Genomic DNA, 18,698 nt, shown 5'->3' on the forward strand with positions numbered 1-18,698 from the left:
AATTAATGGAAAAAATACCCTTGTGTGAGGATTAACAAAAACAAAAAAGGAATTCATTATATAGTGTTTTTTTAAATTTATCTTAATGTTGAAAGTATTATAGATGTCCCCCCCTTTTCCCCATTGACCTCCTCCACCCTGTGCCCCACACCCGGCCTTCACTGCACTATTGCCTGGGTCCATGGGTTATACATATAAGTTCTTTGATTAATCTCTTCCTGCCCTGCCCCTCCTTTCCTTTGAGATTCATCATTCTGTTCCAAGCTTCTGTGTCTCTGGATCTATTTTGTTCATCAGTTTATTTTGTTCATTAAATTCCACATATGAGTGAGATTATGTGATATTTGTCTTACTCTGACTGGCTTATTTTGCTTAGCATAATATTTTCAAGGTTCCTCCATGCTGTCTCAAAGGGTAAGAGATCCTTCTTTTTTACAGCTGCATAGTATTCCATTGTGTAAAGGTACCACATCTTTTTTTATCTACTCACTACTGATGGGCACTTGGGCTGTTTCCAGGTCTTAGCTATTGTAGATAGCACTGCTACGAACATAGGGGTGCACATATTCTTTCTGATTGATATTTTGGGATTCTTAGCATTATTTAGCATTTTTTTTTTTTTTTTTATATCTTTATTGATTTCAGAGAGAGGAAAGGAGAGGGGGAGAGAGAGATAGAAACATCAATGATGAGAGGGTCATTGATCAAGCCAGCAACCGGGCATGTGCCCTGACCAGGAATCGAACCCCGATCACCTGGATCCCAAGTCGATGCTCAACCACTGAGCCACGCCCGGCTGGGCTATTTAGAATTTTTAAGCACTTAAATTTAGAAAAGGAAGAGTGAAAGTAACATTTCAATATTGCTAAAGATAACGTCTGAGCTGGATCTTAAATAAGACGATGTAAGTACTAAAGTGAGTTCTGCCTTAATGCAGGAACGACCAGGAAGCTGTATGAGAAAAAGCTGTTGAAACTGAGGGAACAAGGAACAGAATCAAGGTCTTCTACTCCTTTGCCAACAATTTCCTCTTCAGCGGAAAATACAAGACAGAATGGAAGTAATGACTCTGATAGATACAGTGACAACGAGGAAGGTAAAATTTTAAATGATGTTAATCAAATATATGGGATTTTTTTCAGACTCATAAGATACAGTAACCATGAAGAAGATAAAATTTAAAATAATATTACCAAGACATTGTAGTTTTTGTTCATATCATTAATTTTCCAAGAAATTTGATTTAAATAGCTTTTGTTGAGAACTCTAAGAAACAGAAAAGTACAAGTGTCTAATTTTCTATCACCTAAAATTACCAAAGTTTCTGTGTCATTTTTGCTTCAAATCTCATTTTTTAAAGAGAATAAAGTATTACAAATAGACAGTTTCCCCAGCTACCCCTTTCCGCGTATCATTTCCATAGAAGCAACCACAATCATTAATTTGATGCTTATCTTTCCAGCCCATTTTAAAATACTTTTTTATAGCCATCTATCTAATACCTGGTATTTATACTTTAAAGGATCTATGTAAACAATATCTTGCTAAATTCTGTCACTTTTCTTTATTCTGTTATATTACCAAGATCTCATTGATTTATTACATGTTTGTTTTATTCCTTGTAATTAATATGTAACTAGTATTTACATGTGGCATGTTTTCTCTGTTCTCTGTTGATAGGCATTTAAATTTAGTTTTTGCTAGATAATCTGATTTCATGGCAACTTTAGAACAAATATTTTGACAGATTTTAGTAGACTATTTTAAGAAAATTTGACCATGATATTTAGAAATTTATAAAATAGTATAAGAAATAAATGACCTTTTAAAATTTATAAGAACAAGTTGATATTACATATGTTTAATTCATTTTTATGATGTTTTTTTATTTCATGATTAGTTAATTTTCCCCAAATTGCTTATACTTCCATAAACATTGCCTGCCAGGGCATAGTCTGTCAAATTGGTTGTTCAGAATATGAAAAAATAGAGCCTTTTCCTTCAACAGCACTATGTTAGCAAGGAGGCAAAGAATAAAATCAGCTTAAACATAAGTAATGCTTAAACTTCCTGCCTCTTTTGCCTCTACAGGAAAGAAGAAAGAACACAAGAAAGTGAAGTCCACTAGGGATTTTGTTCCTTTTTCTGAACTTCCAACTACTCCCTCTGGTGGATTTTTTCAGGGTATTTCTTTTCCTGAAATCTCCCCCCGTCCTCCTTTGGGCAGGACTGAACTACAGGCAGCTAAGAAAGTACATACTTCTAAGGGAGACCCACCTAGGGAGCCTTTTATTGCCACAACCTTGCCTGGCAGGGAACAGTTGCAGAAGTTAGCCTCTGGAAGGAATTTGTTTATTTCCTCCAGTTCTAGCCATGATAGATATTTAGAGAAAAGTTCTTCGACATCTTCTCAGCATGAACTCGCTGCCATGTTGGTCTCTGCTGCAGCTTCTCCTTCACTGATTAAAGAAACCACCACTACTTGCTATAAAAACTTAGTAGACAATATTTACCGTGGAGAGAAAAGTGGAGTTCAACCATTATGTACTGAGAGGTCCCATGGTTCAAGTCAGTCGATTCTTTCCAGTGAAAGGAAAACACTAGAAGAGTCTGAGAGATCACAAGTAATTTCTCCACCCCTTGCTCAGGCAATCAGAGATTATGTCAATTCTCTGTTGGTCCAGAGTGGGGTAGGTAGTTTGCCTGGGACTTCTAACACTACACCCTCACTGGATGTAGAAAACATATGGAAGAGAATTGATGTATCTAAGTTTCAAGAAACTGATTCCCTGTCTCCTCCACAAAAATTGCCTAGACTCAGTAAAAAGTCAGAAGAGGGAAAGGATTCAGGTTCCTCTGTGGCATTTCAGAATATACGTGGGTCTGAGCTGATGTCTTCATTTGCCAAGACTGTTGTCTCTCACGCACTTGCTACCTTAGGCATAGAGATGCCTAAGCAATCACAGCATGATAAAGTAGATGCCCCAGAACTATCTTTTCCTTTCCATGAATCTATTTTAAAAGTAATTGAAGAGGAGTGGCAGCAAGTTGACAGGCAGCTGCCTTCATTGGCATGCAAGTATCCAATTTCTTCCAAAGAGGCAACACAGATACTATCAGTTCCAAAAGTAGATGATGAAATTCTGGGGTTAATTCCTGAAGCCACTCCACCAGCAGGTATTCAGATAGCTTCAACTGATAAACAGTTGGACCTAGCACTTTGTAGAACATACGAAGCTGCAGCATCAGCATTGCAGATTGCAGCCCATACTGCCTTTGTAGTTAGGGCTATGCAGGCTGACATTAGTCAGGCCGCACAAATTCTCAGCTCAGATCCTAGTCATATCCACCAGGCACTTGGGATTCTAAGCAAAACATATGATTCAGCCTCATTTCTTTGTGAAGCTGCATTTGATGAAGTAAGGATGGCTGCCCATACCATGGGATCTTCCACGTTAGGTCGCCGTTATCTCTGGCTAAAGGATTGCAGAATTAATCCAGCTTCTAAGAATAAGCTGGCTGTTACTCCCTTTAAAGGTGGAACATTATTTGGAGGAGAAGTACACAAAGTAGTTAAAAAGCGTGGAAATAAACACTAATAAAGGTAAAATAAAGGCACCCATCTTATCTTTGACATCGGGAACCCAGCAGATTTTCTAGAAATTTTAAGTACTTTTAAACCAAAAAAAAATTTAAGGTCATTTTAGTTTCCATATGGGACTAATTTCTAAGTGTCAAGCTTCTTTCTACCCATCAAATTATAGTTTTAAAGTAATTGCCTACATAGAACTGTCTTTTTTAAAACGTTGCACAGATAAAGCCTGATACAATTTAAAGCCTTGTAGATCACAGTTTTATCTCAAATTGTTCACTCCTGTTTTACCTAAGATTTTACAACTCTTCAAAACTAAGAAAATTCTGTTAACTAGAATATAAGCAGAGTCTTCACTGGTCTTAATACCTTTTTATTTTCTATAACTTGTCTACATTTTTTCTTTTATTTTCTCACTTTTGTTTGTTTTTTACTTATGTCTACAGTATCATTCATAATATTCTAGATGATTGCAACTTAGCGTGCCAGTCGTCAAACTGTTACTGATCCACAGACAAGCACGCACCAGAATTCGAATCTAGAGACACTTTAGATCAGTGACGGGGTTTATTGTTTTGGTAAAATTTTATTGGTAGAGAAAACGGTGTGCTCACCTACATTCTATTGTAAGTGCCTCATTTCTTCATGGACTGGTGGCAAATAGTTCGTGGACCACACTTTGAGAAATACTGCTCTCGACCATAATACTCTAGAATAGTGCATTCTTACTATCACTGTATTTTATTAGATGAACTAGATACTGGAAAGATGGGGATTTTAAAGTAACACTTTCAAGGTATGTTGTAGTTCATAGGTTTAATCTAAATTCTAAAAGCAAATTTAAGTTAGTTGGGGTGTTTAAGTCATAAGAAATCATACTGTACCCCAGTGTCTTTGTGTTTATATAAAACAACATTATCTTGTGTTTTCATTTCTATGATTGTAAGATGAGAGAGTCTAACTGTAGAGGCATTTGATAATCGAATTTGCTTGTATTTTTATGGAAATAGTAGTAGTAAGTATAAGCAAAATACTTATACTTGGGTACTCGTAGCTATATTCCTAGACTATACATGTCCATCTTTGCAGCTTTCTGGGAGTAATTTTCTTTGTCATTTGTCTTCTGAAATGTACATGTATACATGTACCTAAGTGCTATGTGACTTTAAAAATGTATTACTGTAGAATGCTTCTGCAAATTCAATAAAGTTGTTAAATTTGAACAGTTTTGTGTGGTCTCCAGCAACATGTTGTATGTGTGTTTAATTCTTGGAGTTAAAATAAGTTAGATATTTGTGGATGAACATCCTTTTATCATTTCATCATTGAAACTCACTTGACATTACTAGGGTATAGTTGAAAATATTCTAAATGTAGTTGTTTTATTCTGTTTGAGAACCATGTTTTTATTGGCTTTTGGAATTTAAAATTTGTAAGAGGGATTAATCTGTAACCAGATACCTTATTTACTTAAATCAGTTCCTGCTCAACTATTGGGTTCTTTGTATGCTTTCTAATTCTTAGAACCTGTGTTAACAAAGCTTAAGATTTTATAATGCTAAGGATTGTCCCAAATATACATATATGTGATAGATTTATTAATAGGAGCTTTGGGAGGGTGGGGGACAGAGTTGATTAAATCCTAAATAAAGATCGAACTGTTTGAACTGTCATGCCACAAATAAAAGTCACTTTATTTGGGGGAAACTTGCAAGTAGACGCTGGACTGACTAGGGCTAGAATAGATAGCAAGACACATGGCTATCTTGATTACTTTTTAGTACAACTGAATTGAGTTCATGCAAAACTAAGCTTTTAAGAATTACTCCATTTCTTCTCTGGTAAGAAAGTAAAGGTTTTGGTAACAGGTTTTAGAAGTAACTGACATTTTGCTATGTGATGATCAATGACCACAAAATGTGGACGTTAACTAAAATTTATATCAGTCATTTAATAAATCCAGCTTTCCAAATGGTGCTCTAATGAAGACTAGGGGAATGGAATACTGAAGCCTATAAAATGACATACATATTACTTGAGTTATTATGTTAATAACTATAATGGTGGTATGCTAAGTAATACATATGCACTACTCTCCAAAGAAATGTTATCTTTGTATTACGGGGAGGAGGAAGAGAAGTGGCCTGTGATTGGCTGTACTTTTTTACCAACAAGATTCCTCCTTACTTCCTCAATTGTACTTAGTTCTTTTTATAAGCACATCAAACAAAGAACGTAGGGGAGACTTTAACTGCACTTAACGTATTAAATACATCATTGCATTTCCTGTCATTAGAAGCCTAGTACCATTCGGGTGTTTTTTTCATTCTAATGTTCTTTTCCCAAATCTAAGTTGTTTTTAGTGAAAAGCCTCCATGGGTGCAGTTTGAATTCACTTTGTTTCAGGCTATTAGTCCCAGAAAAAGGGAAAGAGAATAGGAAGTTGTGATCAGATTAAGGAGTGAGGGAGACAAACAGAAATGGAATAAAATAAGAATGGAAAGGAAAATTATTTAAAGACATAACTGCAGTTAAACTGTTTATACCAGTAGACAACTTGTTTTACATATTAATGTGCCTAAAGCCAGCGTTCCAAACTGATGTTAACATGGTTGTAGTTTATGTTTCAAAAAGTAATGGTTTCTCCAATGTTATTTCCAGACTCTAAAATAGAGCTCAAGCTTGAGAAGAGAGAACCACTAAAGGGCAGAGCAAAGACTCCAGTAACACTCAAGCAAAGAAGAGTTGAGCACAATCAGGTATCTTTAGTTTTATGGTCGCTGTATTCATGTCTAAGCAACCTCCAGGCAACACTAATTTATTTGCCTGTGTTCTAGCCTTTGGTTAATAGTTGACATCCAGATTTCAGCACACTAAATACTATTCATCCATTGTTCATTAAATGGCATCAGAAATCTAAATTTTGTGTTGTCTGTAGTGTAGCCTGTGTTTACTGCAAAAGCAAGTGTTTAATAAGTGTCTCATTTGTGTTTGAGTCTGTGCTAAGCATGGTTCAAAGCCAGTCATACTGCTTTTGAGGGGTATTTTGGGTTTTTTTGGTTTTTATATCTTTTTTAATTTTTATTTTTCAATTACAGTTGACATTCAATATTAGTTTCACATGTATAGCATAGTGGTTAGATATTTATGTACTTTACAAAGTGATCCTCTCAAAAAGTCTAGTATCCACCTGGCACCATGCATAGTTACTGCAACATTATTTACTACAATTCCCTGTGCTGTACTTTACATCCCCATGACTGTTTTGTAACTAGCAATTTGTACTACTTAATCCCTTCACCTCTTTCATCCAGCCCCCTCTCATCTGGCAACCATCTGTTTGTTCTCTGTGTCTGTTTCTGTTTTGTTTGTATGTTTTTTAGATTCCACCTATAAGTGAAATTATATTGTATTTGTCTAAGAGAAATATTTTAAAAGGTGGAAATGCCTAAGCAAGTCTGATATAATTTCTTTAAAGGGCAGAGGAATGGTTTTATATTTGTGTCTTTGTCTCCAGATTTGGGACTTTACTTTTGCCTGTCTTAACCTTCTGTGACTTTTCCCTCAACTCTGAAGTTTTTCTGGTCCTTAGATTACACTGTTTTCTATCCTTGTTCTAGATGAAAATTACCTTTTTTATTGTGGGTGAGGCAAGATACAGTTAGTGCAGAAACTAGGAAAATGGTGAAGGGCACTGTAATAGACAAGCGTGGAGAATTTTGACCTAGAATATGAAGGCAGGATGGTATAGAGCTAGCAAGAATGCAAGACAGGTTAGATAACAGGTTAAAAGGAGGGAGGAAGGATGATATTAAAGATAGTTTAAAGGGTAATTGTTTCAATTAGGGAAGCTAAACTGAGGGACAGGATAAACAGTCAAAGGAGAGTAGATTTAGGAGACGACAGGTAGAATTAGGCAGTGGCCTTATATACAAAATTTAAAACGTAAAAGAGTGGAGGGAAGAGTTTCAACAGTTGTCAACATCTTACCAGCTTTATTTCATTGTCACCCATACTCTCTAGCTTTCTTAATTCTTTGGTTTTGTTTTGCTTTTCACTGGAGTACATGAAAGTAAATTTCTGACATGTCTTTTCACACATTAAAATTTTGGTATATATCTCTAAAAGATAGAAGCTGTTTTTATACACATACGCAATGCCATTATCATCTTAATAAAATTGCTTTTCATACCTGATCTGTGTTTAAACTCCTTCAGTTTCAAAAATGTCTCTTGTGATTAAATTATTCAAATCAGGATCCAAACAAACTCCATATATTTGTTTTTTGTTTTCTCTCTTAAATTTTAGCTGTTTCCTCTATAACTGTCCCCACTCCCTCCATTTATTTGGTGAAGAACCAGGTTGGTTTGCGATACAGAATTTCCCACATTCTGGATTTGGCTTCTTCAAGTGTCATTTAGTTTGTTCTTCTATACCCTTCTATTTCCCGTAGCCTGGGAGTTTAGACTTATAGTAGGGCAGTGCGGTAGACCTTTCTGTGATGACTGAAATGTTTTTTATTTGCTGTCCCGAGCCACATGTGGGTATTGGATATTTGGAATTAAATTGCCACATGTGGCTAGTGACTACCATATTGGACAGCACATAGGGTTGGTTAGATTCAGGTTCAGTTTCTTTGACAAGAACATTTCATACATGGTGTTGTGGCCTTCACACTGCATCATTTCACATAATGTCCTTTGGTTGTGCTAAAATGGGTTCAACTGTTGAAAGCCTAATCCATCCATTTTAAAGTTCCGTATCACTCTTTCATTTAATGGTTTTGACAGCCACTTATGATTATTACCCAGAACCATTATTTCATTTGAAGTTGTAAAATGATGATTTCTCTCATTCCTTTACTACTATAATTGGAATTTCTTTATAAAGAACTTTTTTCCCTGATAAACTGCTTAGTTACCTTGAAATAAAATTCATATAGAAGAGCCAGAATAAACGCTTGCTTCTTGTTATCTTTTCTACTTTTCAAATCAAAGTGCTGTAATCACTTTATTTTTTTTTTAATTTTTATCTTTTTAAAACATATCTTTATTGATTTCAGAGGGAGGAAAAGAGGGGGAGAGAGAGAGAGAGAAAAACATCAGTGATGAGAGAGTCATTGATCGGCTGCCTAGCCTGCAACCCAGGCATGTGCCCTGACCGGGAATCAAACCCCGATCTCCTGGATCCTAGGTCAATGCTCAACTGCTAAGCCACGCCTGGCGGGGCAGTGCTGTAATCACTTTAAAAGGTGATCAATAAACGTCTTTTAATATTGTGGGGGGTTTTCTTTTTTTAAAAAAAAAAAAGATATTTTTATTGATTTGAGATGGAGGGGGAGAGAGGGAAAAACATCAATCAGCTGCCTCCTGCATGTCCCTCCTGAGGATTGAGCCCGAAACCCCCAACATGTGCCCAGAGTTGAACTGGTGACTTCCTGGTGCATGGGATAACTCTGAACCAACTGAGCCACACCAGCCAGGCAATAGTATGGTTTTTATATATTTTATGATCAATTGCAGTCATTCCTCTTTCATGTTCAAATTGTGCCATCTTTAGCCATTGGGAATTACTGAGTTGGTTCCTGTTTCCCTTTATTGATCTTGTTGGTCTTTGATAGTTTCTTGTTTTCTGCCACAGTAAGATGACCCATGCTCATATATATTTCCTGCCTCTTACCATATCAGCCATTTTTCTAAAGAACCCTAAAACTTTTAATAGAAAATATTAATTTGGAGGCTACCTACAATCTGGAATCTAAGGTGTTCATTCCTACTGTGTTGTCATTCTTCTAGGATTTCACAGCTGGTAGAGGTAGGAGTACTCATCTTTTAGAAAGAAAATAAATTATGAATTCATCAAATTAATGAATGCAGGCCTATCTGACTTCAATGTGTTTTAATTTTCTTTCATATATATTTTTAATTATTGAGAACACATGTGGTTTTATTTCTGGCTTCTATCTTTGTTCCTTCCATCAATAGGTAATCATTTTTACTAAGTTTTGGTTTATATTATTTATGCTCACCTACTTACCTTACAGCCTATTTTGTACATTTCTGTTTTTCTGTTTTCATCTAAACACACATCTTCAGAGATCACCCCATATCAGAATATAGTATAGCCATCTTCCTCATTGCTTTGTAGCACTGCATGGTACTGCATTTTATGGTTGTGCTGTACTTTATTTAGCTACTCTTCTTTTGGTGGGTATTCGGATTGTTTTTGTTTATATGCTATTTTGAGTAATGCAAAGATGAACCAATGAGTAGCCTTTTCCATGTATCATTTAATATTTTAGCCAGTTTATCTTCTGGGAATCTAGAAGTGAAATTGCTGGGTGATTTCGCTAGATGTTACCAAATTCCCTTGCATAATAGTTTGAAGCATTCTGCATTCCTACCAGCAATATATGAGTGCCTATTTCTTCTGCAGAAATATGATGCTGCTTTTTCAAAAAGTTAATATAAATAACCATATTGGTCATATTTTACCTAAATCGTTAGTCCTTTAGAGTAAGGTGGCTTTTAATTAACCTGATTGTTTCTTTTTATAATCTAGTTTTATGTAAATTTTTTGTTTATAGCTTGTATTTTACTCACTGGGATTTTTAGCCCCTTTAATAACCCAGCTTCCTCATCGTCATGTGCCTCAACTGCCTAAGTTTTCTGAATAACTTTTTACCTGATAGCTTATTGAATGGCACTGTGAGAAGGTTTTTGTTTCTTCCCCCTGTTGACTTTATGATAAATTCAGGACTTTTATAGAATATCTTGCTGAAAATAGATGACATTGCAATTCTTGTTTTGGCCACAGAGCGTATAGCAATCCCATTAACTACTAATTTTACATAGCAGTGAGCTTCTTTTCAATCAGTAATTACTTAATCATATTCCTGAGTAGTTATAATATTGAATTATAATCTTATAAGTTTTTAATTCTGTTTTCTTCCTGACGTCACTTATAGTGGATTCTGGTAGAAAAAAATTCTTTTTAATTTCAGAATATCTTTTCTGGTTGTATGAAAGGTTGTCAATTAGTTTTCTGTGAAGATTAATTTTTTTTCTTTTTTTAAAAAATATATCTTTATTGATTTCAGAGAGAGGAAAGGAGAGGGAGAGAGAGAGATAGAAACATCAATGATGAGAGGGTCATTGGTCGAGCCCGCAACTGGGCATGTGCCCTGACTGGGAATCGAACCCTGATTGCCAGGATCCTAGGTTGACGCTCAACCGCCGAGCCACGCCCGGCCGGGCAGTGAAGATTAATTTTAAATCAGATAATAATGGTCAAAAATAAAATTGGTGGATAGTCCTCAACCAAAGAATTTAATAACTTGAACAAAGGAAAGTATAAATAACTTTTAGGGAAACGTGTCCGCCCCACTCGTTCCCAGCTATTCCCACAGGTAACCAACGAGTTTCTTATGTTTCCTTCCACAGAAGAAAATAATCATGAAATGGTACTTGGCCTTTTTCTATTAACCATAACAGTTTTAATAGATGTTTGATAAAAAAATTTTTGATGAAGGGATTATTTCAGTTATTTATTCAAAATAAAACATAACATGGAAAGTCCTGGAATTTGGTAGACAACTAATTTTAAGGAAAAAGACATTGTCTCCCTGACCCGCTACCTTCATGGACCTAGGTAAAATGTCTGGTCTTATATTGTATCAGTTGCATAAATGGTAACTTGATTAGACCTTTTAAGCAGTGTAGTTTTAAATTTTTAGAGTTTTAAAATACTGAGTATACATTGATAATACCAGATAGACTATTTTAAACTAGAATATTTTAAAATACTTCTAATTATTTTTATTGGCATTGAGCAGTTGATTGTTAAAGAGGAAGCAATGGGATGCATCATAGATCAGTTATATCATTTTATTTTAAACGATTTGTTCTCAACTCTGGCTGCACAGTAGAATCTCCTCAGGAGGTATAAAAATTTACTATGCACAGGCCCTTCTAGATTCTGACTTGATTGGTCTAAGGCGGGGTTGGAAGCATTTGATATTTTTTTCAAAAGCTCCCCAGATGATACTGTGCCACAAGAATTGAGATTAAAACTTGTTTTCTTCTATTCAAATAATCAGGAACTTAACTATTAATAAGCATTTATTATATGTATATGTAATTTGTTCACAGATTCGTCTTTTAACATTAAGTTTGCATTCAACAAAAATTTTCTAATTGATAGCAGAAAAAGGACTCAGAAGTTCAGATTGTGAGTCAAAGGGAAACTACAAAATCAGTCCTATGAGACTGTGTCTGTACCTTGTGGGGTTTGGTACTAATACTTCCAGCCAAATAAGCACACTTACTGGGTGACCACTCTTGTCCCAGGATAAGAGTAAAATGTATTCATGTTTAAAATTAATAGACACTGATTCAGATATAAAAAAAATCCTTTATCTAGATAAAATATTAGCTTGAAAGCAAAAGTAACAGTATGAGTGCACTCCAATATAATACTAATCGTAGATGGCTCTTTTCTAGTTAAAAGAATTTAAAAGTATCATCTGGTAATAGTGGCTTCAAAGTTGAGTAATTTGCTACTTGGGGTGCAAAATCTCAGGCCCCACCCCAGAGCCACTGCATCAGAATCTGCATTTTAACAAAAGCTCCAGTTGGTTGATAAACATTACAGTTTGAGAAGCACTAGTCTAATGACTTTCAAGCTATTTTATAAGAACTGGTAACTTATTTTTAAATGAGGGAAAATTACTCAGCTTTCCAGGGAGAAACGACTCGAGGACTGGAAGGTAACACTATTACCTTTCTGTAGTGAGGAGCGGGTAGCACTTTGTGAAGTTTGGCAGTGACACTGGAGGCATGCATGTTCACGAGAGAGGTGATACCAGGTTTTTGTTGTTTAATTTTAATGTCTTAGAAGTGTTTGACACCTGGGAATTTTTAAGTTTAGATAGCTGTGCACGGATTATAATTTAAACTGATTCTATTTAATAATCCTAACCACACGAAAAGAATGTTTAACAATTATAAAATTTGTATTTTATTTTAAAAGGAAATTGACTTGTAGCAGATAACTTTCTTATAAGTCAAAGAAAGTCAGTCATGCTCAGCCTCAGCCTGCTCGTTGTTTAGACAGCTGCAGCTGCAATAGTAGAGTCAAGTAGCACACAGCAGTCACAGGAGGAATCAGTGATGAATTGATGCACTTTTTCTCCCTTCATTTCTATTATAATTTGTGAGTTTCTATAGTTGGATTCTGGGCATATTTTTACCATATGTTAAGTACTTGTTTTCTGATACCTACATATCAGTTCAATCAATTCATATAGAAATATATTGAGGGCATAGCATTGTTTGCAAATGCTGGCATCTGGAGATGTCATGGCTTCTCAGTGTGCTAATATAGCCATTGTTAAGGTGTTTGATGTTAGAATATGACTTCTTAATGTGTCAATGCTTGATTAGAGCTATTCTCAAGCTGGAATAACTGAGACTGCCATTGTTAAGGTGTTTGATGTTAGAATCTGACTTCTTAATGTGTCAATGCTTGATTAGAGCTATTCTCAAGCTGGAATAACTGAGACTGCCATTGTTAAGGTGTTTGATGTTAGAATCTGACTTCTTAATGTGTCAATGCTTGATTAGAGCTATTCTCAAGCTGGAATATCTGAGACTGACTGGACAAGTGGATCTTCAAAAGGCGGACCTCTGCAGGCATTAACTAGGGAATCCACAAGAGGGTCAAGAAGAACTCCGAGGAAAAGGGTGATGCAAGGCTTATTGCTTAGAATTGGGTTTTCAGATTGGTAGGGTTTTAGTGATTATTTTATATTTATTGTTTTTGTTTTGTTTTCAAACTAACAGGTGGATACTTCAGAACATTTTCGTATAGATGGTGCAATAATTTCAGAGAGTACTCCCATAGCTGAAACTATAATGGCTTCAAGCAACGAAACCTTAGTAAATATGTTTCATAAACTATACAAGTGGTATTCTTTGTAAATTACCCTTTAATTAGAATTGGGGAGGTGGTAAATTTTGGCAAATCTTCAACTTACATGTTTTAAAACATTATATGTTAAACTTATTTCCCCACATAATTCTGGATTTTAGATTTTTTCGATATAGCAGATTTATATATATAAATTTAATTCATTGTGCAAGAATTCAAAGTAGTATAAGGGTACTTTTTTGCTAAAATATTTAAAGCATGATAAGGCTTCACATATGAGAACCACTGAATATGTTCATTTCTGGGTCCTTTTGCCTAAATTTTTGTTAAGGGAAAGTTCAAATATTACAGAAATAAAATATCTTTTTCTTTTTTTCACATGTCTTTGTTATGTTTGGATAATTCTGAGTCTGAATAATTTGAATCTTGGCAGGTTGTCAATAGGGTGACTGGAAATTTCAAGCATGCAGCTCCTATTCTGCCAATCACTGAATTCTCAGACATACCCAGAAGAACACCAAAGAAACCAATGACAAGAGCTGAAGTAAATGAATAAATTTAGATCGATGTTATCATTGATCTTTTAAAGAGGAAATACTTATATTTGTTTTTTGGAGTGGGAGGGAGCAGAGCTTTATTGGGTGGGGTGTGTGTGGGGGTGTGTGTATATGCATATATTATTTTAAAGACATACTTTTATTAGTGACAATGAAAAGTAACCAATGCAGTGTGACACGCTAATACTACCTTCTTGCTGCTACTGTGTTGTGCCTCTTAAGCTCCAGTTTTCAAGGGAGCGGTTCATTCGTGTGCTGCTTATAGCATGTTCTCTTTGTTATGGATGAGAGTTGAAAGTGTAACTGGGCAGTTATGGAGGCTATACTATCTTTCACTGAAAGGTCAAATAATGGGACTTTAAAGTGACTTCATATGATGCCTCATTTGATTAACTCCTGTATAATTAAGCTTTAAAGTACTAACTGCATGATGCATTATAGTTTCAATGAATTTTTACCAAAGGTTATTTTGATCGGGGCATAAAGGTAAACAAGCAAAACAGTCAGGTTGTTAAAAAGTATGTATTTTATGTTTTTTAAGTTAGGAAGATTAGATTTACTCTGTTCTAAAATATACAAATATTTAATATATAAAAATATACTAAAATTTATTAAAGATATATGTAAATTTGATACCTTCTATATTTGATCATTTTATTACAAAATATTTTTTTAATGTTTTTATTTGAAGAGAGAGAGGAAGGCGGGGTGGAGAGAAACATTGATGAGAGAGAGGCATCGATCGGCTGCCTCCTGCAGTCCTCCTCCTGGGGATTGAGTCCATAACCCTGTCATGTTCCCTGACCAGAATCGAACTGGCCAGCCTCTAGGTACATGGGTCTGCACTCAATCAATTGAGCTACTCCAGTTGGGCTTGTTACAAAATTTTTAATAGAGGAAGAAACAATGTACTCTTAATGAAAAGCATGGGACGTCCAGTGGGGGAACTTATACTGCCATATTAACTGCACTGAATTTTTGGGGTTTTTTGACTTGTTTTTAATGTGACGTGATTTTTTTTCTTCCCCAATTATCACATTAACTTACCTTAATTTTGAAGAAATTTGAAGAGAGCCATGGAAATGTGTGGATACTTAAATGATAATGAATTTAGAAATAGCCATTAAAAGCTAGGAGAGATTTAAGTGCATTCTCTTCTCTGAAACTTCTATTTAAAATATATTTTAATTGCACATTTACACTAATTTTTAACTTTGTTTGTTTGTTTCTTATTAGGTGGGAGAAAAAACAGAGGAAAGAAGAATAGAAAGGGATATTCTTAAGGAAATGTTTCCCTTTGAAGCATCTACACCAACAGGAATTAGGTATTTAGATACATTGAAACAAGTATTAGTGTATTCTATTCTACTGGGGCATTTTTATTTATTCACTTATTTATTCCCACATTTTTTGAAGTATAATGGACACATAAAATTGCATAAATTTAGGGTATACATCATCATTTAATACACATAAACAGGAATTTTAATTTTTAATTCTTCACAGAGTTATGCCTGTTTTCTCAGAATTAAACTGTTTGTTTGCAGCAGTTTAATTTCTCTAAGCCACTAGTTTGTATTTCTGGAAAGTTGAATCAGTTTCAAAATTAACTTTGTTAAACTGAAGGATTGTAAATAAGTCATTTACTTACTATTTAATTCCTATTTTTAAATCTAAACTGAAACCTAGTGAAGAAATCATTGTTTTCCCTGAGAAATTGTTTTCTGATTGAAAAGATATCTGTTGAATTATTTCCTGACTGAAGGAATCACAACCAAACTACTGTGTTTCTTCTCTCTTATTTCCTAAATATATTAGCTTTGAAAAGCCTCTAAGAAGGCAAGTTTAGTGAATATTTATCAAAGAAGTTTTAAATAGGTTGACTGACCTCACTGTTTATATGTGACAAGTACCTGTTGTTACCTCAAGGAATGTGTTTGGAATAAGGAGTGCTAATGACATTTTATAATTTTATGTAACTCATGACTTTATTTAAAACTTACTGTTTTTCCTTTTATTCCCAACAGTGCTAGTTGTCGCAGACCAATCAAAGGGGCTGCGGGGCGGCCATTAGAATTCAGTGATTTCAGAATGGAGGAATCTTTTTCATCTAAATATATTCCTAAGTATATTCCTTTGGCAGATGTCAAGCCTGAAAAGACAAAAAAGGGACGCTCCATTCCCATGTGGATAAAAATTTTGCTGTTTGTTGTTGTGGCCATTTTTTTGTTTTTGGTCTATCAAGCTATGGAAACCAACCAAGTAAATCCGTTCTCTGGTTTTTATCCTGGTGACTCCAAAAGTGTCAACTGAATGGTATCTCTTTGGCACACTCAACTTGGTCTCCTATTTTTAATAATCATATAAAAACACATTTGTGTACACTTGTTGGCGCAAGAGCTAAATATAATGTGATTTCACCTCAATAAATGTAGTATTCCATTGAAAAGCAAAAAAGATATATAAATGGACTTCATTTAAATGTTTTGGACTTTGGACTAGTAGGAGATCACTTTGTGCCATATGAATAACCTTTTTTAGCTCTCGAACTTTTTTGTAGGCTTTATTTTTTTAATGTGGGCATCTTATTTCATTTTTGAGAAAAATGTATATTGTTTCTGTGTATTTGGGAAACAAGAAGGGCAAAATGTATAATGTGAAGCTACACATTTAAATACTTTGAATTCTTACAGAAAAGATTTAAGAATTATTCTCTGCTGAATAAAAACTTTAGAGATATGTGAAACATGAAATTCGGTAAGAGAAAATAACTTGGGGTTGTACTTTTTGTAACAGCAACAAAGTTCAGTGGTGTTTATGAGGAAAAGTACAGCAATAATCTCTTGTGTGACTTTTATTAATAGTAATGCTATTGTAGCCCTATTGTACTCACTTTTTAAAAGATTTCTAGTATCATGAATGTCCTACTTCAGTAAGACCCATTTAAATACAGCTGAATTTTAGCAGGGATCTTTTAGTGCAACATATATGTACATGTTTTAGAGAACTGTTAGCTGGCTATACCTGTTTTTTAAAGCTGTTTAGCTAGCTAGAAGGCTATAATTGGAAACCTGTACTTTTTATTTACAGCTAAAAATATTGTCAATCCAATTTGCTACCAAAATATTTTTTAGATAAATAAGTGTGTGTCTGTTTAGAAGTTAGAAACTTTACACACTGGTCTTAGCTTCATTTGGATTCCTTATTGCGTTGTCCTCTGTTACCAAAAACAAATTTTGCCAAGTGTTTTTGCCCTCTATTTCCCAACATAATTTGATTTTAAAGTGCAGAAAGTATTTGCTTTTAAATTACATAAACTTTCCTTGGATACACAGTGAATATATGAATTTGTGAACTCTGAATATGAGGTGGGCATTATGATTTTTGTGTACTCTTGAAGTGGTTAACTTTATCTTTGTGGTTGATTTATTTTTTTAGCTAAAACTTACCTCATGTATAACTTGGTTAATTAATTGAAATTTCAATAGAATCAAGTAAAACAAAAATTTTAAACTTACTCATTTGAGTTGCTAATTTTGCAGTCTTTGACCATAAAGTACACTAAAACTGTAAGTTATTTTAAAATATCATCTGAAATAAAAAGATACTTTGAAAAAGGGAAAGAGCTGAAAGTGTATATTTAGACCAGCACACAATTTTGATTTGAATTAGCCCTATTGTGATATTTAGCTTGTAGATATTTTGTAGACATTTTTCACTTGGCATTTTACCAGAAATGTTTATAGGCCTGGTACTGCAGAGGGAGTGCAAAACACTCCTAGGTCAGAAATGCTTGCCTCTGAGTAAAAGTGTTTCTTTGAGATGAGCCACACAGGGGGCACATTTTACTCAACTTTTCTGCTGTAAGGTAATAGCAATCTCATTTTCTTTGTTTTTAAACTTTCCCATTTTGTTTTCAATCTTTTGTTTATAGTTAGAAATTGTGAGAAGCTGCATTCAAAGTTTAAAAATGTGGGATGATAAATCAGACTTTCTATGTATGTAAGATCAATTTTCTAATAGGAAAGGTATGGTCCAAAATAGCAAAAGTAGGACCAGGTAAAACTTTTTTTTTTTTTTTTTTTCTCCAATGTGTATTTGGTCTTTTGTCTGTGTCTGTTTTATTCCACTAGAATTAATGTGTCCTTGATGTAAATGCAAAGCATTTCTTCCTGATTAAACTGTAGATGTAGAGTTTACAATATGATTCAACAATAAAAAAGTAGTTAACCTCTAGTTTTGTCATTGCAATAAATGATTTTTAGATAGCACAAACTAAGATGTCCTGATAACATTTCTTATGTGATACTTATGATTGTTGAGTTTTAGTTCTCATTTTCAGTCAACTCCTTTATGTTTTGCTTCTCGTGACTGTGGTCATCAGGCCCTTGTTTGTTCATAGGTAGTAATGGAGAGCCATTCGATGGACTTAGAGAATGACGTAGGGAACTTAGAGGCACCTCTCCCACTCTCTACAGTGTGGTAACCACTTCTTTTCAGTCATCTTCTCCCACCCCTTCTCCAGCTTTACTGTCTTAGTGCTTTTCTGTGGCACTCGTGCCTGTTAGTCTTGGTTTGAGACAAAGCAAAGGTGCTGTGGTATATTTATCATGGAGCTG

The 18,698-nt window shown here is 34.6% G+C and overlaps 1 protein-coding gene across 3 annotated transcripts in view; it reads left to right on the top strand.

Annotated features, from left to right (window-relative positions):
* TMPO (thymopoietin) overlaps window positions 1–18,315 on the top strand; it is a 28,172-nt gene extending 9,857 nt beyond the window's left edge. The window contains exons 3-9 of one of the 3 annotated variants that reach the window (XM_087814841.1): window positions 938–1,096; window positions 6,254–6,351; window positions 13,216–13,335; window positions 13,435–13,530; window positions 13,956–14,066; window positions 15,316–15,404; window positions 16,107–18,315. In XM_087814841.1, the coding sequence (XP_087670967.1) occupies window positions 938–1,096; window positions 6,254–6,351; window positions 13,216–13,335; window positions 13,435–13,530; window positions 13,956–14,066; window positions 15,316–15,404; window positions 16,107–16,392 (959 nt within the window). In that variant the 3' untranslated portion in view covers window positions 16,393–18,315. Of the gene's footprint in view, window positions 1–937; window positions 1,097–2,091; window positions 4,816–6,253; window positions 6,352–13,215; window positions 13,336–13,434; window positions 13,531–13,955; window positions 14,067–15,315; window positions 15,405–16,106 lie in introns of those variants that run through there. The other 2 variants (XM_087814842.1, XM_087814840.1) reach the window with 2 other exon arrangements.
* Window positions 18,316–18,698: the final 383 nt, after the last annotated feature.

Source organism: Miniopterus natalensis, chromosome 2 (assembly GCF_054644295.1).
Source record: "Miniopterus natalensis isolate mMinNat1 chromosome 2, mMinNat1.hap1, whole genome shotgun sequence".
Taxonomy (NCBI): Eukaryota; Metazoa; Chordata; class Mammalia; order Chiroptera; family Miniopteridae; genus Miniopterus; species Miniopterus natalensis.